Source organism: Rhinoderma darwinii, chromosome 5 (genome assembly GCF_050947455.1).
Source record: "Rhinoderma darwinii isolate aRhiDar2 chromosome 5, aRhiDar2.hap1, whole genome shotgun sequence".
NCBI classification, from domain to species: domain Eukaryota; kingdom Metazoa; phylum Chordata; class Amphibia; order Anura; family Rhinodermatidae; genus Rhinoderma; species Rhinoderma darwinii.
Genome location: NC_134691.1, coordinates 242,387,545 through 242,414,285, shown reverse-complemented (window position 1 = coordinate 242,414,285; position 26,741 = coordinate 242,387,545). Strand labels below are relative to the sequence as shown.

At 42.4% G+C, this 26,741-nt stretch overlaps 1 protein-coding gene across 4 annotated transcripts in view; it reads right to left on the bottom strand.

The window, feature by feature from the left end:
* Positions 1-26,741, bottom strand: part of C5H7orf57 (chromosome 5 C7orf57 homolog) — a 262,894-nt gene that overhangs the window by 157,724 nt on the left and 78,429 nt on the right. For all 4 annotated transcript variants that reach the window (XM_075828556.1, XM_075828555.1, XM_075828554.1 and 1 more), the window contains exon 2: positions 16,616-16,682. In XM_075828556.1, coding sequence (XP_075684671.1) covers positions 16,616-16,670 — 55 coding nt within the window. In that variant the 5' untranslated portion in view covers positions 16,671-16,682. The remainder of the gene's footprint in view (positions 1-16,615; positions 16,683-26,741) is intronic.

Sequence of the window (26,741 nt, the reverse complement as noted above, 5' to 3'; positions counted from 1 at the left end):
TCTCATGCTGCAAAGAATACCTCTGTGTCATTGGCTGCTATGTGCATAAAAAGGAGAGAAACTCATGGTGTGGCCCCATGTTCCCCTGACCTCAACCCTATTGAGACCCTTTGGAGCATCCTCAAGCAAAATATCTATGAGGGTGGTAGGCAGTTCACACCAAAACAGAAGCTCTGGGAGGCTATTCTGACATCCTGCAAAGATATTCAAGCAGAAACTGTCCAAATACTCACAAATGCAATGGATGCAAGAATTGTGAAGGTGATATCAAAGAAGGGGTCCTATGTTAACATGTAACTTGGCCTGCTACGTTTTTTTTGATTGAAAGAGCTTTTGATTTCTGTAAATATGACCTCCTGATGCTGCAAATTCAACAAATTACCATTTTAGTTCTCTTTAATGTTTTGATCTCTGTTGTGCATAATAATTTGAAACAGTGCATTTTGAGTTTTTTACTTCTAAAAAAAAAAATCTGTTATCATTAGATTTGTTCAATAAAATTTGCATTATACTCCAACGGTTGATGGCTTGAAGATTATACTGACTGTTATTTGCATCGACTATTTAGGAAAATCAGCGAAGAATAACATTTGCATAATAATTTGGAACGCGGTGTATATATATATATATATATATATATACACACACATACACACACACACACACACTGAGCTCTGTTATGGTGCTGTACTTATGTACTGAGCTTTGTTCTGGTGATGTATATATGTACTGAGCTTTGTTCTGGTGATGTATATATGGTCAAACCCATCGTTCCATGCTTGATTGACCCTGGCTGTTCTACATCACTACCAGTCTCCTCCAACTTTCCCGGATGCGCCATTGCATGGGCACGCACTGTGCAGCAGCGAGGCGTTTTTTGCCCGACTTCACTGCTGCACCGCGCATGCCAGGGAAGTATAAGGCAATGGCGCATCCAAATGAGTTTGAGGAGGATGCTAGTGATGTAGAACAGCCCTTTTGGTGGCCATTTAAATTTTCTCCTCCTTAGCAGAAAAGTTAGAATCGGCCTTGAATGTAAAGCAAATTGAATTAGCTTACATGGACCTTACTCACTGCAGGCAGCTGACTATGGTCAGGCGTGTCTTGTGAGCTGCCTGCACCCAGCAGGAGTACATCATTCGGTGCGACAGCGTGGTGTGACCGAAGTGAGGTAGCGGGACGTGCGCTCCACAGGCGGCACGACACCTAGCCATCGGTCACTAAAAAAAAAACAGACAGACTACTGTGAGTAGAGAAAAGGTGTGACAATTGAAGTAAAAAACAAAAAGCAGAGTGCCTGGAGACATTAGCGTTTCTAAAATCATAAAATGAATGACGTTTATTTTAGGATTTAAGAAACGCTCGTTTTTTCAGGCACTGGCTTCTCAAATCTAAAAAAGGCCCGAGTGGATCATGCCCCATAGGTAGTTAAAGGGAGTTTATCACAAACATGTATCCCTAATCCACAGGGTAGGGGATACATGTGTGATCACTGGGGGTCTGACCACTGGGACCCCCAATGATGAGGAGAACGGGGAACCGAAAGTCCCTCGAAGTGCTACATAAGAATTGAGCGCTAGTGCGCGTACTCGACCATTAATGGAGCGCTGGCTGAGAATGAGCACCAGCTCTATATTCTTATGTAGCACTTTGGGGGACTTTTGGTCCCCTGTTTTCCTCCTCGCTAGGGGCCCCAGTGGCTGGACCCCCAGCAATCACACATTTAACCCCTTATCCTGCAGATTAGGGATACATGTGTTTGTGGGAAAACCCCTTTAATTTGTAATATATGAGGATTCAAATCCTTAATTGGTCACCGATGAGGCCAGCGATTCACTGCAGCTATGGGGGTATTATACTATATGGGGGCAGCTATGGAGTGCTCTACTGTATAGAAGCATCTGCATGGGCATTATACTGTACTGGTGCAAATATGAGGGCATTATATTGTGTGGGGGCAGCTATGGGGCATTATACTCTATGGGAGGTACTATGGGGGCATTAGTGCGTCCCACACAGTATATCGGGTTATTATACATGGTTGGGGCAGCAATGGGGGCATTATACTCTGTGGAGGGTCAGCTATAGAAGCATTATACTTTGTAGGGGGTTCTATGGGAGCATTTTTACTCTGTTGGCTGAATGGGCGGGGTTAGAGGTGTGGCCTAACAGGGGAAAAATATGCTGTGGGTGCCTATCCCATTGTCCCTCTTTACGAAACTGAAAAGTTGGGAGGTATGGTTACACTGCACTGCAAGGACCTTTGAAGCTCCGAGCTCAGTCTCCTGCTCCTGGCATCTGTTTGCCTTCAGGAGAGAAGAAGCAGCAGAAGATTACAGCACATATTCTAAGAGAGAAACTGCGTCTATCAGTTGTGTTTTTGGATGTTTGTAAAGTATTATTTTGAAGGCTTGCTAATCCCTTCCCGCTGCAGCCATTTTTGACCTTCCTGACAGAGCCTCATTTTTCAAATCTGACATGTTTCAATTTATGTGGTTATAACTTCGGTTGTGCCACTCGAGCCGTTTTTGACAGCATCCGAGTGGCACCCGATAGTCTTCACGGACCCATTCACTTTAGCGGGTGAATAAACGATCCCCTATCTTGCTGGTGCCAGATTCAAACTGGTGCCCAATGAATAGTCATGCATAAAGATGTTCTCTGAATCGCCAAACTACTGCACACACCATAAGTTTTTGTTTTCGCAAGTTTGAATATACGCAGCAACAACTTGCAGTCCATGACAGACCACACCCACATGATGGAAGGATCGATTATAGAAGTGGGGGAGAATGGCAGATCAATATGATATAGATATACAGTGATATATATGAGATGGATAGCTAGATATATAGGAAAAACTAAAAAATGTGCTGTATTTTTTTCACCTTTGTACAGTGGGCAACACCCTAATTAAATGTCTTATTTTATGTTGACATATAAAACCTTAGTCCAGAGTTACACAGGGCATTTTCTGCTGCAGTTTTAGGCCCAGTTCACATTGAGTTTTTTGATGCGGAAACAGTGTCGGAAAACGCTAAAAAAAACAGCCGAAAATGCCTCCCATTGATTTCAATGGCAGTTGGACGCGTTTTTTCCCATGAGCGGTGAAAACGCTCGCGGAAAAAAGATGCGACACGCCCTATCTTCGGGCATTTACGCCTCTGACATCAATTGGAGGCAGAGAAAGCGTATTTCGCTGCGTTTTTGCCCGTGGTGTTCAATGGGCGCGAGCTAAAAATGCGGCGAACGGCGTGCAGGCAGATCAAAATTCCAAACGGAATCTGCCTGCAAGAAAGCCCCGGTGCGAACTCAGCCTTAGATGTGTTTTTAGCCCAAACTGCCCCGTGTTAACCGGACATTAAATAATTTGTACAAGATTTCGAATAAGAAATCAGGTTGTTTTTTTCCAGAAACCGTGCAATTCTGGTCATTGGTTGTGTCTGGTATTCCAGCTCAGCCTCATTGACTTGAATGATGCGGAGATCCAATATTTGAAACAATTAACAAAGGGGTTTTATATTTTAGCACATAGGAAGAATTGTATGAATATAAAGAGTGTGCCTAATTTATTAAAAGACGCACATCTCTTAATAAATTAGGCGTATCTGTGGCTGTCGGTGCACCCAAATAGAAAATCTATGCCAGCTACGAGCTGGCGTAGATTCCTGCAATATTGATGCCAGTTTATTGCGTAAATAATAGTAAATTTGTCAGGCTGCGAGTGGCCCTGCCCGCTTATGCTAGGCCCTGCTAATTTTTTTATTTTTTATTTTTAAAAGTGGCGGAGGTGACATAAAATGGTAAAAAGTCACAAATTATTGCGCAAATGTGGAGTGCACCATAATTTGCTTGGTTTATTTTACATCATAATTCTGGCTATAGCTATTAAAAAATTCCCCCCATAGTGCTCAGCTTTTTGCTGAGTAAATTCTAAGCTGAATGTCCCCACCCTGATCAGATCGCAGACGTTACACAGTTTAAGTACTATCATGGGAGAATGGATGGGAATCCGTGGTGCTGTTGACCTCGATTTTTTTAATCCAGTCTGATCGCCACTTGGGATTTTTCCTTTTTAAGGCAGATTAGTTAAAGCGGTTTTCTCACAAACACATGTATCCCCTGTCCACAGGATAGGGGATACAATTGTGATCGCTGGGGGTCCTACCACTGGTACCCTGCGCACGCTCAATCAGAGCTTCATTATACTTCTATGGAGCTACCAGAGACAGCGGTCCTGGAAGTCCCATAAAATAAGAACGGAGCGCTGGCCAGACCCCCAGCGATCACATGCATCCCCCATCCCCCAACATGGGTTTTGCAGAAAAACCCCTTTAATGCCTTATGGATATTGTTTTTTTTTTCTTATGGATCAATAAGGGGTAAAAGAAAAATCTATATCTTATTCATGTCCTTTACCTTTCTCCGAATCCCTTGGTTGAACTTTATGGATATGTGTCTTTTTTCAACCGCATTAATGGGAGTCAGTCACCAGACTGTCCATATTAAAGAGGCTCTGTCACCAGATTGTAAGTGCCCTATCTCCTACATAATGTGATTGGCGCTGTAATGTAGAGAACAGTTGTTTTTATTTTGAAAAACTATAATTTTTGACCAAGTTATGAACAATTTGAGATTTATGCTAATTAGTTTCTTAATAGACAACTGGGCGTTTAAGTTTTTACCAACTTGGCATTGTAAAGAGAAGTGTATGACGCTGACCAATCAGCATCATATACTTATCATCGTTCCAGCCCCGCTTGTTTCACTGCACACACAGCGTGATCTCGCGAGATCATGCTGTGCTGCGATTAAGTCCCACAGAAACGTTACCGAAGTGCCTGGAGTGTGAATAGACATCGCGTCCTGGCTGGAGGCGATGTTTATTCACTCTCAAGACACCTCGGTAACGTTAGGCTCTATTCACACGACAGGGTCCGAGGTTCAGCTGATAAAAACGGCCGTTTTGGACCGTTTTTCCCGGCTGTTTTGCATCCGTTCCGGGCCGCGTTGCCGTTTTTAACGCACGATTTTTACCCGTTTTGCATCAGTTTTTTTCCCTGTCCGTTTTAAAATCGGATGAATTTCATTTGTAATTTTTTTGCCACACACTTCCCTCTGTAGATAATGCCACACAGCCCCCTGTAGGTAGTGCCACACAGCCCCCTGTAGGTAGTGCCACACAGCCCCCTGTAGGTAGTGCCACACAGCCCCCTGTAGGTAGTGCCACACAGCCCCCTGTAGGTAGTGCCACACAGCCCCCTGTAGGTAGTGCCACCATTCCAGTAGAAGTCCCTGACTTCAATTTCCATATATGGACAGTGAAGTCAGGGACTTCTCCTGGAGCAGAGACACCGGCCACAGGGTCGGGGATTCTGCTTCAGAAGTGTCTGACGTCTTTGTTTCCATATGGAAGCGGTGAAGTCAGGCACTTCTGAAGCGGAATCCCCGACCCTGTGGCTGGTGTTTCCGCTCCAGGAGAAGTCCCTGATGTCACTGTGTCCATATATGGACACAGTGGCGTCAGGCCCTTCTGAAGTGGGATCCCCAATCCCCGGCCACAGCGTTGCCGAAGCTGTGGCCGGGATTAGGGATTCCGCTCCTACAGGGAGCAAAGAAAAATAAAAAATACCCTCATCCTCCTCACATGCACTTCGCACTGTGAGGAGGAGAAGGGGAGAGCGCGAGCGACGGAAGACATGGCCGTCACTCGGGAGAACGGGCAAAAATAGGGCATGTCCCATTTTTTGACGGCCGGGTTTCCCGGGCCGTCCAAAAAAAAAACGGGTGTGTCCATTAGGGGTCTATTGTTCCTACTGCAGCCATGTGACGGCCGTTTTATGAACGGCTGTCACACGGCCGGGAAACCCTGTCGTGTGAATAAGGTCTTACTGTGGGAGTATGTGACAGCACAGCATGATCTCGCGAGATCACGCTGTGCTGTGAGTACAGCTAAACATGAATGAAGAGAATTACGGGGCCTGTCAATCTATGTAAGAAGGGAGGGACGGGGGTTGAGCAGGGTAACGACATCGGAGCATTTAGGGGCAACGGTGACGCACTTGTTGCACCTAAATGCTCATTAGCATAAAGTTAATAAAACAGATTTCTCTACAAAGGAGGCAGTAAGGAGAAACTGAAAACAAAACGCTAGAAACAGGTTAGTTTCTTCTACAAAACCCTGTTACTAGTTTAATATGGACATTCTGGTGACAGACTCCCCCAAAGTAACTACCGTATTTTTCCGCACTATAGGATGCACTGAACCATAAGATGCACCCATAATTTGTAGCATAAAAGAGAAAAAAAAAAAAAAAGAAGGTTTTGCCTTTAACTGTACATTTCCAGGGTAATATTCAGACAATAGGGTACCACAGTGCCGCAATGCAATGCCAGCCACAGTGCCCCAATGCAATGCCAGCCACAGTGCCCCAATGCAATGGCAGCCACAAAAATACAAGATATTGGCAGCTATAGTGCGCTCAACCTCCCCTGAACTCACCAGAAATCAGAGGTGTGGAGAGGCAGGGGTTAATAGTGATGAATCTGTCTCGCTGCTGCTCTGTTCATGAGAGGGCGTGGCTAGAAGGTCCTTGCAGATCAGGACCTGCACAGATTAAATGTGCTGTATGTGTAAATGTCTGTCATTTGCTCACTGAACTGAATTTTGTGTGTAAGATGTGACTGTTCAGTGAGCAGATAACCCAGAGATTCTTTACACACAGGACATGCAGCTTCCCTTACACTGCACTAAAAGGACGAGCTCAGTGTCCTGCTTCTTCATACCGGTTTGCCTTCAGGATATAAGACGCAGACAAACATTACATGACAGTTCCTAGGAAAAAAATAAATAAAAAGAAGAGCGTCTTATATTCCGAAAAATACGGTATGTAAGTAAATTGACATGGATTATACATATGGTCCCCAAGTAGAGATCTTATGCCTAATGCACACGACCCTGTGTGCAGGCAGGGTCCCATCCGTGGTTAGATAGGACATGTCCTATCTTTCCATGGATCAGAGAGTTGGGTCAGTTTTTACAGACCCGATTCACCCACTAAAGTGAATGGTTCCGTGAAAACGATAGGGTGCCACTCGGAAGCCGTGAAAAACGACCCGAGTGGCACTCGATCATATGCAACTACCATTAGAGTCAAACATCCCATACAGCTGTGGACCTCTCAGTTTGTGGACCTGGTTTTTCATGCAGATTGTATTTCACAGTTAACTAAATATGCAACAGCCATTTTTTTTTTATTTTATTAAAGCAATATTACAATACATGTAAAAACAAACCCACAAAAACACGCACATCAGCAGGTTGCTGTATTATCTGCAATACTGTATCAACCCCCCCTCCCAATCTCCTAACCCTCCCTGTGGGAAAGAAAGAAAAGGAAAAAGAAAGAAAAGGAAAAAGGAAAGAAAAGGAAAAAGGAAAAGAAAAGGAAAAAGGAAAAGAAAAGGAAAAAAGGAAAAGAAAAGGAAAAAGGAAAAGGAAAGGAAAAGAAAAGGAAAAGGAAAAAGGAAAGGAAAAAGGAAAGGAAAAAGGAAAGGAAAAAGGAAAGGAAAAAGGAAAGGAAAAGAAAAAGGAAAGGAAAGAAAAGGAAAAGGAAAAGAAAGGAAAAGAAAAAGTATTCTGCTATGCTACTTATTTAAAGCGACCCTCCGATCCCAGAACAACATTTTAAATATGATGGCGTATACGGAGTAAAATTACCTGGTGCCCTACAGATGCGCTCCATGCCATGGATCGGACGTTTTAGAGTCCCTTCTGTGTTGTCTCAAAATGGCCACAGCACTTCTCTAAGAGTCTAAGACACTCCGTCTGCATACGGATTGACCGGAACTGCTCAATCCGTGAACACACGGCCAATCAGAGAACAATGGGATTGTCTCACACTCGTAGTCTAAGAAGCGCTGCAGCCATTTCGGGACAGCACAGAGGGGACCCTAGAACGGCAGATTTATGGCACAGGGGCACAACTGGAGGGCACCAGGTAATACTACCCCATATACACCATCATATTTAAAATGTTGAGCTGGGACCGGAGGGTTGCTTTAAAGGGAACCTGTCACCAGCATTTCACCTATTAAACCAGCAATACCTGGTGGTAGTGGGTGAAAAAATAATTTCTATATAACCTATAATTATCTTCTTAGTCGGCTCTGTAGCTTTAATATTCAGTTTTTTAGTGTTCCCACGCCGTATGCTAATGAGCAGAAAAGAGTCATATATTCGTTTGAAAAGAGTCATATCTTCATTCCTCAAGTCTTTCCGAGTTTACCCCGCCTCCTTACTTTTGATTGACAGCTCCTCGCCTTCCCCCAGCACACAAAATCCTGCGCTTTTGCATTGATGTCCTCTTCTGGTGTGTGCACAAAGGGACACCGGATTGTTACGATAAAAAGCGCAAAATGTTTGCAGACCATTATTTACAGTCGGAGGAGGAGTTTAGGAGAGGGGATAACGGTAATGAACTTTTGATAGCAGCAGCCAGTGAGGGATAAGTAAAATTCAATAGGTGAAATGCTGGTGACAGGTTCCCTTTAATTACTCTTTCACCCTTTCCAATAATCTTGCCACATTTCCCAGCAGCTTCCCAGTTTTGTTTCAATTAGGCAATTGCAATAAAGCACTAGATCAGGGTTCTCAAGCATGCGGCCCGCGGGCCGCATGCGGCCCCTGGAGCGGTCATCTGCGGCCCGCGGGACACAGAGCCGCTAGACTCTGGAATTCCCCGACATTGCTGTCCAGATATGAACAGCGATGTCTGGGGCTTCCCCAGAGCCCCGTGCAAAGCGCTAGTATTGGCTCTGCTCCGGGACTCTGTGGAATTCCCTGACATCGCTGTCCATATATGGACAGTGTGTCAGGGTCTTCCCCAGAGCGGAGTCCCGTGCAGAGCGCTAGTATCGGCTCTGCTCCGGGACTCTGTGGAATTCCCTGACATCGTGGTCCATATATGCGGCAGCATCCACAGAGGGCACTGCGGCAGCATCTACAGAGGGCACAGTGGCACTATCTAAAAAGGTGCTGCCCAATCTTGACATGTGTGTCTGCCAAACGCTGCCAACTGAGCCGCCGGACTGCATTTAGCGACACTTAAACTGGAAAACTGGATTGTTGAAATAAGCACGTGGAGAAATATCTCAAATTTTAAACCTAGCGGTATTATTATAGTAATGTAGTATTAATTTTATAGTAATGTAGTATTATTATTATTATAGTAATATAGTGTTATAGTAGTTCAAATAAGTAATTTATTAACAATAATTTTGTGTTGTATCAAATTTGAAAGTAATGCGGCCCGTCAACTTCCCATTTTTTCTATATGCGACCCACTTACCCTGCCGAGTTTGAGACCCCTGCACTAGATCATAACCCATAATTTTATTTACCGGGTTCTTCCATGTTCTTAAAGGGGTATTCCCAAAATCATATAGGATAGGTGATAATTTTCTGATTGCTGGGGCCCCACTGATGACCGCAGTAAACAGGACAATGAATAGAGCGGCATTAAATAAAGTCTTTGGGAATGACAGAAATAGCAGAGTACAGCGCTCAGCTGTTTCCGTCATTCTTATAGACATGGATTTCAGGGAGTGCCGTGAGGAGGATCTAGGGGTTCGGGACCCCTGTGGGGGTCCCAGCGATCATAAAATTATCATCTATGCTGTGGATAGGTGATCAGTTATGATTTTGAGAATACCCTTTTAAACTCTTCCCGCTCCTGGACGTACTATTAGGTCATGGTAACTGTAGCGTTCGCGCTCCATGACCTAATAGTACGTCACGGGAGGAACGGCCATTTCACTTCCCGACACATACAGGAGCTGTGACAGCTGCTGTCTCGTACAGCAGTTGCCTCAGCTCCTTCAGCGGGGACCGATCGCTGTGTTCCCACTGGTTAACCCCTTAGAAGTCGCGTTCAATAGCGATTACGGCTTCTTCTTAGGGGTTAAACCACCATCGACGGCCCGCTACATGATAGCGGGCAGCGATGGTTGCTATGGCAATTGGACGCCTAATAATGGCGTCCGGCTATGCCATCTACAGAAGCCTAGTTGGACCTGACAAAGTCAGGACCCACTATGCTTGCTGTCAGCGAGTAGCTGACAGCTCTAATAACTGCACTGCGCATGTAGTGCAGTGTATTAGAATTGCGATCAGGGCCTCCTGCCCTCAAGTCCCCTAGTGGGACAAAGCAAAAAAAAAGTGTAAAAAAGTAAAAAAAGTGGTGTAAAAATAAAATAAAAGTTTTAAATGTAATAAAAAAGTTAAAATTCCCCTTTTTCCCTGATCAGTCCTTTTATTATGACTAAGAAATAAACAAGTAAACTATACATAATTGGTATCGCTGCGTCCATAACAGCCTGAGCTACAAAATAATTTCGTTATTTATCCTGCGCGGTGAACGCCGTAAAAGAAAATAATAAACCGTACCACAATCACAATTGTTTGGTCACTTCACCTCCCAAAAAATTGAATAAAGAGATCAAAAAGTCGCATGTACCTAAAAATGTTAATGATTGAAACTACAGTTCGTTACGCAAAAAATAAGTCCTCGCACGGCTTGATTGATGGAAAAATAAAAACAAGTTCTAGCTCTTAGAATAAGGTAACACAAAAAGTGAATGATTTTTTACAAAAAGTATTTTATTGTGCAAACGCCATAAGACACAAAAAAACGATAAACATCTGATATCGCCGTAATCGTATTGCCCAGCAGAATAAAGTGAATGTCATTTATAGCGCACGGTGAACGCTGTAGAAAAAAAAAAGGAGAATAAAAAAACAATGGTAGAATTGCTGTTTTTTAGTCACCACGCCTCTTAAAAATAGAATAAAAACTGATCAAAAAGTTGCATGCACCCCATGAAAACTAGAATGAATTCCTCAATTCCTTTTGGGGGGTTTCCACTGTTGTGGTACCACAAGACCTCTCCAAACCGGACATGGTGCCTAATAAAAAGGGGGCCTCAAAATCCACTAGGTGCTGCTATGCCAGTGCTTCAGTCCTTTACCACACTAGGGCCGCATGTGGGATATTTCTCAAACTGCAGAATCTGGGCAATAAGTATTGAGTTGCGTTTCTCTGGTAAAACCTTTTGTTTTACAGAAAAAAATTGAAAAAAAAAGGATTTTCTGACAAAAAATAAAATAAATAAAAAATATGTAAATTTCACCTCTACTTTGCTATAAATTCTTGTGAAACACCTAAAGGGTTAATAAACGTTCTAAATGCGGTTGTGAATACTTTGAGGGGTCTAGTTTCTAAAATGGGGTGTTTGATAGGGGTGTCTAATTGTATAGGCCCCTCAAAGCAACTTCAGAACTGAACTGGAACCTAAAAAAAAAAAAAATTAGGCAAAACTTAAATTCTTACATTATACTGATAATGAGCAGTGCCCACCCAGAGATGACCCCAGTTTTGACCGTTTCTATAAACGGAGACCCCTATTCGACCAGTTCAGTGCCCGGTTTTCCCAAGCATACACCCCCGAGAAGTGTATTTTTATTAATGAGTCCTTGGTACATTTTAAAGGGAGGCTTCAATTCCGCCAGTACCTGCCGAGTAAGAGGGCAAGGTATGGTGTGAAGATCTATAAGCTGTGCGAGAGTGCATCAGGGTATACCTACAAATTTAGGATATATAAAGGGAAGGACAGCAGTATTCAGACCCCAGAATGCTCCCCCTTACTGGGAGTTAATGCAAAAATTGTGTGGAATTTAGTGCACCCACTGCTGGACCAGGGTTGCCACCTGTACCTGGATAATTTTTATACCAGCCTCCCACTCCTCAAGTGCCTCGCTTCCAGAAGTACTGTGGCATGCGGCGCTGCTAGAAGAAATCCGAGAGGCCTCCCTAAGACACAGCTTGGTCAAACACTCAGAAGGGGTGAGAGCAGGGCACAATCCAGCAGCAATATATTGTGTGTCAAGTACAAGGACAAAAGAGATGTCCTTGTATTGACAATACATGGTCACACCAGTACCCATGTACCCGTACGAGGTACCAGTACAGAGACCCCCAAACCAGACAGCATCCTGGACTACAATAGGTACATGGGAGGGGTGGACTTGTCAGATCAAGTCCTGAAGCCCTACAGCGCCATGGAGTGTGGTATAAGAAGCTGGTAGTGCAAATCATACCGATGGCATTGTACAACACGAACGTGCTACATCAATGTGCAGGCCACACGGGAACTTCCCTGGAATTTCATGAGGTGGTTATCAAGAAACTAATTTTTAGGGACCAGTACTTCTGGAAGCGAGGCCACACACATCATACAAGGGCAACACTTTCCAGGAGAAGTTCCCCAAACTGGCAAGAAGGGAAAAAGTCAAAAAGAGGTGGAAAGTCTGCTAAGGAAGGACACAATATATATCAATGAGACACGTGTCTCGAAAAACCAGGGATCTGTATGAAAGTTTTTTTTAAATTTATCATATATCCCTTGATTTTTAATCTACCCCAGTTTTACTTACCCTGATGCACTCCGCACAGCTTATCCCACTCATCTTTCCCTTCTGGGCCCTGCGGTGTGCCCAGGCAGCTGATAACAGCCACATGTAGGGTAATGCCGTACCCAAAAGAAAACACATTACAATTTATAGGGTGTATATCTCCGGTGGTGCATGGCATATTATATATATATATATATATATATATATATATATATTTATTTGCAGATCTCGCACTGCACCATCCGATGCGCATTACCTTTCAGACAATACCTGTGGGGTCAAAATGCTCTCTACACCTCTAGATGAATGCCTTAAGGGGTGTAGATTTTAAAATGGGGTCACTTCTTGGGAGTTTCAACTGTGATGGTACGTCAGGGGCTTCTGCATTCACGACTTAGAGCCAGAAAAGATCCAGTAGGCCAAATTGTGGTCCTTCCCCTCTAAGCCCTGCCGTGTGCCCAGGCTGCTGATAACAGCCACATGTAAGGTATTGCCGTACCCAGGAGAACCCACATTACAATTTATAGGGTGTATATCTCCGTGGCACATTGCTGGGCACAATATATTGGACACTCAAATGACATACATATATAGAAAATTGCAAATCTCACACTGCACCATCTGCTGTGCATTACCTTTTAGACAAAACCTGTGGGGTCAAAATGCTCACTACACCTCTAGATTAATGCCTTAAGGGGTGTTGATTTTAAAATGGGCTCGCTTCTTGGGGGTTTCCATTGCTTTGATACCTCTGGGGCTCTGCAAATGCGACATGGTATCCGAAAACCAATCCAGGAAAATCTGGACTCCAAAGAACACATAGCGCTCTGCTCCTTTCCTTCTGAGCCCTTCCATGGGGCCAAACGGCAGTTTATCACCACAAATGGGGTATTGCCGCACTCAGGACAAATTGGGCAACAAAACGGGGTATTTTATTCCTCGTGAAAATAAGAAAATGTTGAGGCAGAACTACATCTTATTGGAAAAAAAATTTTCATTTTTTTATTTCACAGCCCATTTCAAATACGTGATGTGAAAAAACTGTGTGGTCAAAATGGTAACAACAACCATAAATCAATCACTTGAGGGGTGTAGTTTCCAAAATGGGGGATTCCTACTATTTTGGCACCTCAACACCTCTTCAAACCTGCCATGCTGCCTAAAATATATTCTAATAAAAAAGAGGCCTCAAAATGCACTAGGTGCTTCTTTGGTTCTGGGGCTTGTGTTTTAGTCCACGAGCACAGTAGAGACACATGTGGGACATTTCTAAAAACTGCAGAATCTGGACAATACATATTTAGTAGTGTTTCTCTGGTAAAACCTTCTGTTACAGAAAAAAATTGAATAAAATTGAAATTCAGCAAGAAAAATGAAATTTGCTAATTTCACCTCCACTTTGCTTTAATTCCTGTGTGAAATGCCTAAAGGGTCAAAAGACTTTATAAATGCTGTTTTGACTACTTTGAGGGGTCTAGTATTTAAAATGGGGTGTTTATGGGGGTTTCTAATATATAGGCCCCTCAAAGCCACTTCAGAACTGAACAGGTACCTTAAAAAAAAAAAGGCTCTTGAAATTCTTAAAAATATGAGAAATTGCTGTTTATGTTCTAAGCCTTGTAACGTCCAAGAAAAATAAAAGAATGTTCAAAAAACGATGCCAATCTAAAGTAGACATATGGGAAATGTGAACTAGTGACTATTTTGGGTGGTATAACCGTCTGTTTTACAGCATTTAAATTCAGAAATATGTTATTTTTTCTACATTTTGCAATTTTTCACAAATAAACTGAATATATCGACCAAATTTTACCACTAATATAAAGCCCAATGTGTCACGACAAAACAATCTCATAATCGCTTGGATAAGTTTAAGCATGCCGAAGTTATTACCACATAAAGTGAAATATGTCAGATTTCAAAAATGGGCTCTGAGCCTTAAAGAGGCTCTGTCACCAGATTTTGCAGCCCCTATCTGCTATTGCAGCAGATAGGCGCTGCAATGTAGATTACAGTAACGTTTTTATTTTTAAAAAACGAGCATTTTTGGCCAAGTTATGACCATTTTCGTATTTATGCAAATGAGGCTTGCAAAAGTACAACTGGGCGTGTTGAAAAGTAAAAGTACAACTGGGCGTGTATTATGTGCGTACATCGGGGCGTGTTTACTACTTTTACTAGCTGGGCGTTGTGTATAGAAGTGTCATCCACTTCTCTTCACAACGCCCAGCTTCTGGCAGTGCAGCACTGTGACGTCACTCACAGGTCCTGCATCGTGTCGGCACCAGAGGCTACAGATGATTCTGCAGCAGCATCAGCATTTGCAGGTAAGTAGCTACATAGACTTACCTGCAAACGCCGATGCTGCTGCAGAATCATCTGTAGCCTCTGGTGCCGACACGATGCAGGACCTGTGAGTGACGTCACAGTGCTGCACTGCCAGAAACTGGGCGTTGTGAAGAGAAGTGGATGACACTTCTATACACAACGCCCAGCTAGTAATAGTAGTAAACACGCCCCGATGTACGCACATAATACACGCCCAGTTGTACTTTTGCAAGCCTCATTTGCATAAATACGAAAATGGTCATAACTTAGCCAAAAATGCTCGTTTTTTAAAAATAAAAACGTTACTGTAATCTACATTGCAGCGCCTATCTGCTGCAATAGCAGATAGGGGTTGCAAAATCTGGTGACAGAGCCTCTTTAAGGCCAAAACAAGGCTGTGTACTTAACAGTCTATGTACCCCCACTTTCTTGCAGTTCCCAACCTTGTCATAAAGAAAATTTTATACACCTGCTCTACACTCAATATAGTTATATATAGTTTTTATCTGAATTTAAAATACATCTTCAATAGAATTAAATTCTGCACTTCAATACGACCATAATGTCACAATTCCACCAAACGTGCTCAAAACCATCTGTTACACCTTGTTGTGTCCTTCATACCCATTTTATGTAAGCAAATAGTACAATCTGTGAAACAAAACAAAAAAACTTAGCTCTGTGTGAACTGGACTGTAGAAATTTACCCTATTTTCCAAAATATCATTCCAATATTGTAGACTTAACCCCTATTACGGTCTCCCAGTGCTCTTTAGCCTTTATTGGTGATTTGTTGGCTACTTCCACTATCAAAATGTTATGGATTTGTGCCGTTATACTCTTTAATCTCAGTGATAAACGATCTGACAAGGCGTGTGCTTCACTAACTACTACAGCAACTTTAAAGAGACTGTCACCACATTATAAGTGCCCTGTCTCCTATATAAGGAGATGGGCGCTGTAATGTAGGTGACAGTAATGCTTTTTATTTAAAAAACGATCTTTTTTCACAACGCTAGGAGCGATTTTGGTTTATGCTAATGAGCTTTCTTAATGCCCAAGTGGGCGTACTTTTACTTTCGACCAAGTGGGCGTTGTACAGAGGAGTGCATGACGCTGACCAATCGGCATCATGCACTCCTCTCCATTCATTTACACTGCACTAGCGATATAGTTATATCACTATGTGCAGCTACATACACAAGCCCTAACATTACTACAGTGTCCTGATAATGAATATACATGACCATCCAGCCTGGACGTCAGGTGTACTCAGAATCCTGACACTTCTGAATCTTTTCTGTGAGATTTACAGCAACGGATACGAAATCTCGTTTACCTCGTAATCTCGCGAGATTTCGTATCCGTTGCTGGAATCTCACAGAAAAGATTCAGAAGTGTCAGGATTCTGAGTACACATGACGTCCAGGCTGGATGGTCATGTGTATTCATTATCAGGACACTGTAGTAATGTTAGGGCTTGTGTATGAGGCTGCACATAGTGATATCACTATATCGCTAGTGCAGTGTAAATGAATGAAAAGGAGTGCATGATGCCGATTGGTCAGCGTCATACACTCCTCTGTACAACGCCCACTTGGTCGAAAGTAAAAGTACGCCCACTTGGGCATTAAGAAGGCTCATTAGCATAAACTAAAATCGCTCCTAACGTTGTGAAAAAAGATTGTTTTTTTAAATAAAAAGCATTACTGTCACCTACATTACAGCGCCGATCTCCTTAAATAGGAGATTGTCACCACATTATTAGTGCCCTGAGTCTCTTTAAGACTATTTTTTTACATTTCTATAACTTACCGCAGGAAGCATATCTGTTGGTTGGGGCAGTAGGGTCCTTACTTAACTGGCGCATTGTGTTCTTTTCCTGGGAAAACAAAAATAATAATTTCAATTTAAAATGTTGATAAGAATAACCTAAAATTGTGACTGCTTTATTTGTGTGAAATCTTATTTATGTGGAAAAAGCATTGACCAGTTAGGATTACAGAATAACTCTCCATTATAATAGATCAATATGCCATAATGTCTATATTGAAAGATTAAAAAAAAAAAAAAAAAAAATTCCACTACGTCCTGGTGGTCCCAGCCAGTCCTGCAGAGATAACGTAATATCATATATGTGACCGCTGCAACTAATTGAGGCCCGTGATTGGCTGTAGCAGTTACGTGAACGATGTAGGTGATGTCATCGTGCACGACCGGCGGGAACGATGTTGGCTCTAGAGTGGCAATGGAATAAAAAAAACAAAAAAACACAAACTTACTTTTTAAAGGGAAGGTGTCACGAAAAAATTTTTTTTTTATATAATATTGCTTTTAGTATGTCATTAAAATAAACTGTATTTGTGTTTTTGTGTTGTACTTTTTACTTTCTTTTACTTCTCTATGGGGGCTGCTATTTTTTTTTTCATCTCTGTATGTGTCGATTAACTACACATACAGAGATGGAATACGGCACATACATCCCCATAGAGAATGCGAACGGGAGCCGTTCCATTCACTATACTGTATGCCATCCATGTGGGAACGGCGCATGCGCCGCTCCCACACAGACCAAAAGGAAGGTCTTTGGTAGAGCGACATCCGGGGCCATTTTTATGTGGACCGGAAGCCGCGGCCGGACAGTAAGATGACGACTTCCGGTCGCGGCTTCCGGCCATATGTTCAAGGCAGCACAGACGCAAGGACTAGGAGCGGAGGCGGCAGCAGGAGCAGGTAAGTTATGTTTATGTATGTGATGTGTGTGTATGTTAGTGTTATACTGTCTGATTACCACTGTATCTAATCCTCCTACACTGTGCATTCGCTCAGAAAATGGCGGCACACAGTGTAGGAGGTTTGAACATTCAACCCCCTCTTTTCTCCTGGCACTAGCCAGGATAAAGGTGGGGGATTGTGTGAGGAGAGGAAGCGAGTGTGTCTACTCCAAATTTGCAGCATAAACCAATGAGGTAGCTTTACCACATTGCCAATGCTGCAATTTTGGGAATTGCTCCCTCTAGTGACCAGCACATGGAAATGTTATAAATTAGAATCTAATTTATAATATTTCCTGACTTGTGAAAAAATTAAAACAACGTGTAATCATTTATATACTAACTGTTTAAACAAATTTTTTCTAGTGACACATTTCCTTTAAACATTTTATTTTCCTTTTTATTTTGTCTGGTTTGAGTACTGATCAGGGGTCTGGAGTCGCAGGAGGCACAGTCTACAGATGGAACTTTATGGGGCACTGGCTACAGATGGCAGTGTGTGGCACAGCCTATATTTTCAGGGGGCACAGTGTGTGGTACTATGTTTATGAGGCACTTTGTCGTGCACTATTTGCATGAGGCACAGTCTATGGAAGTATTTTCAGGGGGAACAGCATGTGGTACTATTTTTATGGGGCACTGTAACTGTGTGACATGCTTGTATTCAGGGGGCACAGTCTTGGGAGCTCGGGTGACAATTTATCTTTTTTTTTTAAAAGGTCATTTTATTAAGTCCTCACAACAAACAGCGGTACAGGTACAAAAGGTAGAAAAACCTGAATATTATATACAGGAAATAGTACAATAGTACCAATTTTATAAGGTCAGTTATCAATTGAAACATACGGATATATTTCTTCACATATCAATATGCATATATATTAGAAAACAAAACCTTAAAAACAAACAGCCTTTCCTTATCAGCAAAAAATATACAAGAAAGCTTGGCGAGGACCCGTCAAAGGAGGAGAAGTGCAGTGGAGGAATGGCAGACCCAAAGAGAAGTCAGCAGATTCCAGGTCCAAATATCCTGGACAATATCAAGTTAAGAGCTAGTAAGAGGGTTGGCTACCCAAGAGTTCCATACTTCCACAAACTTGTGTGGACATCCACGTGCTTCATACGAGAGTTTATAAAGTGGCACCATAAGGTTAACCAACGCAATCCATTCAGAAACCTTAGGGTGTTTGCAGCGCAGGAGTATAGTTTTTTTTTCTGCATAGAATAGGAGTGTCATGAGAGATCCAACAGCCACAGTAGGTGTCGTTTCTTCCCCCAGTAATAGGAGACAATTCTAGGATCAAGAATACGAGGAGAAAGAGAGAGAAAGAGAGAGAAAGAGAGAGAAAGAGAGAGAAAGAGAGAGAAAGAGAGAGAAAGAGAGAAAGAGAGAGAGAGAGAGAAAAAATGTTGCCCATTATATTTAAATGTCACAACTAAGGAGTGAAATAGGCCGGTAGGAGCCACATTTTCAGGATCTTTATGGGTCTTGGGGATCAGTACTACAACAACCTCTCTTATAGAAGTAGGTAGGGTATTGACCCCATCAAATGATTAAAAAAGGCTAAGGAAATGAGGGGCAATTAAACAAACATGTAGTCCTGGGGTTTTCCTACTCGGAAAGGAGCCAATAGCCTCTGTAATTTCCTCTATAGTCAGATCAGCTTTGAGAATACCAACATCCTCTCTATCTAGGGTGGGAACACAATATTATCCAAGTATGCCTCCAAGTCAAAAGGGGTAGTTGAAACCTTAGAGGAGTATAAATCAGAGTAAAATTTAGCAAAGACTTAATTGATGGCTAAGGGGTCACTAACAGGCATCCCAGTATAGGGGGTTATTTCCAAAATAGGGTTTGGCGTGTTGTCCTCTGTAGCCAAGTAAGCCAGGAAAAGACCATTCTTGTTCCCATGCTCAAAAACTCTCAGCTAAGAATACAACGTTTTTTTTCCTAGTGAGCCAAGTTAATAAAACATTATATTCTCGTTGTGTGGCTGAGAAATTAGTAAAGGCTGAAGAATCCTTAGTCCTGAGATATCCCTCCACTGCCACAACTCAGCCACCAAAGCTGTGCGCTGCTATGCTAGCCCCTTCCTTTGTGAGGCTATTGCCTGTATAACTACCCCTCTAATAAATACTTTGAAGGCATCCCATACCAGATTGCTAACCGTCGAACCTAAATTAGTACTCCAGGACCCTACAATTTATTTTTCTAATGAAGTTGCAATCTCAGCGCACGAGAGCCACAGGAGACTCAATCTCCAGATCTTACGTCTTGAAATTTCAGGAAACCCCAGAGTAACCATGAGGGGAGAGTGGTCCGAGATTCCCCGAGGGAGGTACTGCGCATCCACTATAAATACAAAGGAGGCACCATGTTTAAACACCAAGTCAATTAGGGAGAAGGAACTATAGGAGGGGGAAGGAGCAGCATGAATAAGCTACAAAGCTAGGGTAACGAGCCAGCCAAATTTCCTGTAAATTATATGTAGCAGCCCAATTAACCAAAGAGGAACCAGAACCCGGGACTCCCCCCAGTTTATCTAGTTCAGAGCACAGCAAGAGATTGAAATCCCCCAGGTGCAGAAGGGGAGTAGGACCAAGCTTCGTTACCAGCATCATTATATCAGTGAGTAGTTGAATAGTGGCCGGAGGAGGATGTTTGACAATTTCCTGTGGTAAAGGATGTAAAATGGATTGGACAGATCAGAACAATAAACCTCCCTTTTGGATCTGTCCTAACACTTGTAACATCACATTGTAAAAGATTTGTGAACCAGCAAAGAGATCCCACAGGAAAAATTGGAGTAGGAGACATGATAACCATGTCCGACCCTTGGTCGTGCAAGAGCTCGCAACTTGGAACCAAGTAAATGGGTCTCTCGTAAAATAATAATTTGCGGATTGTATGTACAGGGGATATTAAAAACTAGGGCCCTTATGAATTTGTCACAGTCCTCTCACGTTCCAGGAGAGAATTTTAAGATGGTGTAGCATCTCCATGAGTAATAGTAAAGGTTAGTATAGATCTGAAGAACCTCAACACACTGGGGTTGAATACACAAGTTGTGTCCCCTATAGAAATCTCCAACTCTAGCACTTTCAGAGATCAGATCACCAGTCCATATGTTGAGGTAAAATGAAAGATAAAAACAATTAAACCCAACTACCCATCCCCCGAACTTGAGACAGGCTTCATTCCCAATTGCCGCAAGTAGCAAAAAACAGAAACTGAACTACAAGGTATTTTGGAATAGTTAGCAAAAGGGGCAAGAATTTTCACATAAGACTAAGGGGCTCGATAGAGCTACAGCTTGTAAGACAGGAGTATTACGGCAACATATCAAAGTCCTGGTAGATTTCCTGGCATCCATCACCACTGAAGAAATCAGCGAAGAAACTCCAAATCTTCGTCGAAGAGTAAAGTTAAGAACATGTTCCATGGGGTAGAGCAATTTTCCTCTGTTATAGTTCCTTACAGCATAGGGAGAATGATAGGAGCAAAAAAGTTAAGTCCCTGCAGTACACTACCGTTCAAAAGTTTGGGGTCACACAGACAATTTTGTGTTTTCCATGAAAACTCACACATATTTATCAAATGAGTTGCAAAATTACTAGAAAATATAGTCAAGACATTGACAAGGTTAGAAATAATGATTTTTATTTCAAATAATAATTTTCTCCTTCAAACTTTGTTTTCGTCAAAGAATGCTCCATTTGCAGCAATTACAGCATTGCAGACCTTTGGCATTCTAGCTGTTAATTTGCTGAGGTAATCGGGAGAAATTTCACCCCATGCTTCCAGAAGCCCCTCCCACAAGTTGGATTGGCTTGATGGGCACTTCTTGCGTACCATACGGTCAAGCTGCTCCCACAGCAGCTCTATGGGGTTGAGATCTGGTGACTGTGCTGGCCACTCCATTACAGATAGAATACCAGCTGCCTGCTTCTTCCCTAAATAGTTCTTGCATAATTTGGAGGTGTGCTTTGGGTCATTGTCCTGTTGTAGGATGAAATTGGCTCCAATCAAGCGCTGTCCACAGGGTATGGCATGGCGTTGCAAAATGGAGTGATAGCCTTCCTTATTCAAAATCCCTTTTACCTTGTACAAATCTCCCACGTCATACGCCGGAACCAGCGTTCACTCCAGCACGAGGAAATAAGTGCTATGAGGAATCCCTGCCACTGCAGAAGATTTAAACTTGAAAACCGCTCCAACTTAATTTGTGCCCCCTGTCAAGGAGGTTATCTGGCCTTATCTCCCCTGAGGAATTCTGGCCATAAGGAAACGCGTCGGGAGAAGGCAAGGATTGATTGCCTAAATAATACGAAAGAAACAAGTGAGGCTTCCCAGTCCCCAGCCATAAGAACGGAACAGGACTTTAACACACTACAGAACGGGTAGGAGGGGTCATTACCCCACAGAGATTTCTCCTCCTGGGAAATAGATCACTCACATGTTTTGCAACAATTTGGAGCATTTTCTCAAACTCTGCAAAGAAATGATAATATCACCAATATTGAATTGTTATTTTTTTTGCATGGAGCACTATATCTCCTTTACAACAAGGAAGATTTTTTTGTAAACAGTCTTGACCTGGTGTGTCATTTGTTTTGCACACTTTTTAAATATGTTACAAGTAAAAGTTACATTTTAAACGAAACTCTAGTCCTATTCCAGTGATTTAATTATAAATTCTTGTATACAAAATATCAAGTCCTGCGGTGGAAGGTTTCAAATATACCACTAACACCTCATCTAGCTCAAAGGAAGGTCAGTTTTATAGCTCCTCTAAACAGCAAAACTGTTTACAGCAGTGCTAACATAATTGCACAAGGGTTTTCAAGTGTTTTCTAATCATCCATTAGCCTTCTAACACAGTTAGCAAACACAATGTACCATTAGAACACTGGAGTGATAGTTGCTGGAAATGGGCCTCTATACACCTATGTAGATATTGCATTAAAAACCAGACGTTTGCAGCTAGAATAGTCATTTAGCACATTAACAATGTATAGAGTGTATTTCTGATTAATTTAAGGTTATCTTCATTGAAAAAAACTGTGCTTTTCTTTCAAAAATAAGGAAATTTCTAAGTGACCCCAAACTTTTGAACGGTAGTGTATATCGATGTTTTGGCTTATCTCTCAACACCCAGCACACCTGAGATCATTGGCGAGAAAAATCCAATGCTTCACCAAGGAGCAAGATAAAGAACATGCTCCATGTTGTAGAACAGTTTCTCCCTGTGATATGTCCTCAACGCATAAGGAGATACGTAATCACAGGAGTATAGAAACTATAGTCCATTATGTTCCAACCAGGCAAAGACCTCTTCTGGCTTGTCCAGGAATATTGCAGAGCCGTTGTGCACCAATCAGAATTTGGCAGGGGTACACCATAGAATAGACAATTTGTTTCTCCGTAAGGCTTCTGGAAAGACTCACATCCTGACTAGTATATTTCTAAGGCCCCTGTTTCATTGCAACATCCAGAAATTCTCTGTCTTTGTAATTTAGAAACTATGCAATGAAAGTGCGTGGCGGCGCTCCAGGTGGAGGAGCTCTAGTCGGGGTCCGATGCACACGCTCCACACAGAACATAGGAGAAAAGGCAGTATCCCCAAATAAGGACTTGAGACAATTTTCCAAGAATGCAGCAGGGTCTGGCCTTGCCACACCTTCAGGCAGGCAGATGAAGCGGATGTAACATCTCCGCAAACCGTTCTAGTTTCGTCCGCCATGTGGACTGTTGCATTTCTAAAGTTGCATCAGTGATATGCCTCTCAGGTTCAGTAGCTCTTTCGCGTAGTGTGTGTACAACAGCTCTGAGAAGACCAAAGTCCGTCTGAAGGGAATCAATTTTCTCGGTTAGAACCGTACGGGATTCCGGAATAGCCTTCAGCACAACCAACATGGACGGTTTAGGAAGTGAGTCGAGGTGGAGGCCTCAGAAGGCCGTGAGGCCCAGATGTAGGATCGGTGGACTTATCCATCTTGTCTGTAATTTTAGACTGTGTGGAGGGGAACATTTTAAGAGTACCCCGAGTAGAAGGATAACGTAAAAGACTGAGAAAGACCTCAGCCTGGTGCACAGTCAGACATACGTTAAAGAAATATAGGCATAGGGAAGGGAGAAGATCCTCCATGCGTCTCTTTATATCCAGATTACATCTTTGCAGTATAGGGGACGGACAAAAGGGACGTTAAAAACACATCCAAAGTACCCTTGGCAACAAGATGCTAAAGTCACTCACCACTCCCACAACGGCAGCCGCGTCCACAGAAGTTGCCCTTCCTCAAAGTGTCCGCTCTGTTGCAGCCTCAAGCCACAGCCAGGTGTCAGGGTAGATAGTGATGAGCTATATGCAGGGCTCAAGCTTTGGGACAGTGGTCTATCATAGTTCCGGTCCGGCAGGAAATAGCCGGCATTCGGCTTCCATAACAAGTCTAGGCCAGAGATCCAGCCCTAGTCTAGGCCCAAGAATCCAGGCCGCAGAACGCAGCATCGAGAAGGGTCATTACCCTAGACCTTAGCAGGAGCAGATGGGAGCTCTCCCTGTAGATGCAGGAGCACGCAGGAAAGGGGATGTAGCGGCCGTTCCGACCACCACTTTAGTCCGCGGCTTCAAGCCAGCCAGCAGGCCGCAAAACTAAAAATGCTGCAAAGGCCCCAATACAGGTCTTAAAATGAGCACAAGTCCGTGCTGGTGATAGATCTTCACCTGAATGAGTGCTGTGACGCCGTGCAGAGGAGGATTATAGTGGATGAGAGGCCAGAGACGGGAGCCCCAGATAAACACATGTTTCGTCCAAGCCTCACGCCCTCGTCGACAATTTATCTAATGTGTATGGCCATCTTTACCAAAAAGGCATTCAAATGCCACGTGTAAAAATCGCACGGTATGAAACCACACCCACTTTTTTTTTACACATGTTAACCTGGCCGGTATTTTTGGGTGGGAAAGGTGGCAACCCTAGTTTCAAGGTGGCGCTCTACTTTAATAAAAATATAAAATCAGACAAATAGGTCAGTTTAAGTGAACAGACAATAATAAAATAAATTGACAAGTGTAGACTGAAGTACTTCCACATAGATAAAATGCAGCCGGTTTACCAATATAGAGGTCATTTAGCTATAAAAAATGATATATCAGCAACAAGATAACCACTTCGTGACCACCAATATGCCTTATCACGGCGGTCACTAAGGGGCCATAGGCTAGGCCGTCGCCCTTTCATGGCGGCCCAGTCTAAGCCCTGCACGGATGTCCCGTGCAGGCTGGAGCTGGGGCTCGGTTGTCTGACGATAGCCGGGCTCCTGCCCCAACTACCGTGATCGAAGTTTACTTCGATCGCGGCCGTTTAACCCGTTAAATGCCAAGGTCAATAGTGACCTCGGCATTTAACTAGTTTACAGAGTGAGGGAGCTCCCTCTCTCACCCATCGATGGGGTGTCACAGCAGTCAGTCGTGGTATGCCAAAGCATTATAGCAGCGATCTAAAGATTGCATAGTAAAATCCCCTTGTGGGACTAAAAAAAAAAGTTATGTGAAATAAAACTTACAGTAAAAAATAAATAAATAATAATTTCCATAAAAAGGGAATTTAATAAAAAAGTGTAAAAAAAAAATATTAAAAAAAGTACACATATAATGGTATCACCACGACCGTAATGACTCAAACAATAAAGTTAATGTAATTTAAACTGCAAGGTGAACACCATTAAAAAAACAAAAAAAAAAAAAAAAACAACACCTGCAAAAAAATTCTGAAATTGCTGTTTTTTTTCCCATTGCCCCACAAAAAAGTCATAAAATTAATCAATAAGTCCTAGGTACGCCAAAACAGTACCAATCAAAACTACGTCTCGTTCCGCAAAAAATCCAAAAATAAATAAAATCACTATATTGACAGAAAAATAAAAATAAAAATTATGGCTCTTGGAAAGAGAACAATGGCAGAATTTCAGGTTTTTTTTTCTATTCTTCGAAAAAAAAGTAAATGAGAGTTAATCAAAAAATGATATGTAACCCAAAATGGTGCCAATAAAAAGTACAAGTCCCGCAAAAAAAAAAAAGTCCTCATACAGCTATGTCGACAGAATAATAAAAAAAAGTTAGAGCTCTTTGAATGAGGCTATACAAAAACGAAAAAAAAAATTGCTTGGTCATTAGGGCCTAAAATAGGCTGGTCACTAAGGGGTTAAGCATTGGGGAGCCTGAGCTTGTAAACAGTGTATTCTGAACACTCCCCTGTGTCTCCCGTAGGGCACTACGGTTTGGTTTACAGGTTATATTCTGTACGGATACATTTTGGCAAGATGTGTTGATGTGCTTAGATATTTTTAAATCACATGATAGGAACAGACACGTCAACTCGCCTGATTTTACCGAGAGTCACCCGTTTTTTAGGCTCCCTCAACCCTGGTATGCTATTAGTGTATAGGTATAGATATGCATTGTTAGGCTTCTTACTAATATGCACAGTAGATACAAGTGTGTGTGTATATATATATATATATATATATATATATATATATATATATATATATATATATATATATATATATATATATATATACACACACACACACACACACACACACATAATTCCTAAATAGAATTATGGAAATATTATAGTCAGTATCATTTGTTTATAAAAATAAAATTACACTTGATGACAAGTCACTGATGGAATATTTCCACTGGTTCTTGCACCATGTGACAAGACGGTCAGAAAGTTATTTCTAACAATTTGACAAAAGCCAGTAAAGGTTCAGTTCACAACGAAATCTTTGCTCACGTTTGGAAGGAGTGCCAGAAAAGCTCCCAGCATACACACTTGACGTGTTCACGTGCTCATGCACCAAGCATACGGGCCAGTGTGCATTGGCATACATTTTTTCATCATTATAGAGGAAGGCGAAGTCTACTACGCTGTCCTATACAAAGTAGTATAGTCGTGCTTAAAAGTTTGTGAACACTTCAGAATTTTCTATAGTTCTGCAGATTTGACCAAAACTGTATAAGATTTTCACATAAGTCCTACAGGGTCGAGTCCCATTATGACCACCAGCTTATATCTAGCGTAACTGCCGCGTGCAGCACGGACAGCAGCTATACGGGCTGGGAGTGATTCAAGGTGCTGGTAGGTTGTCTCAGGCA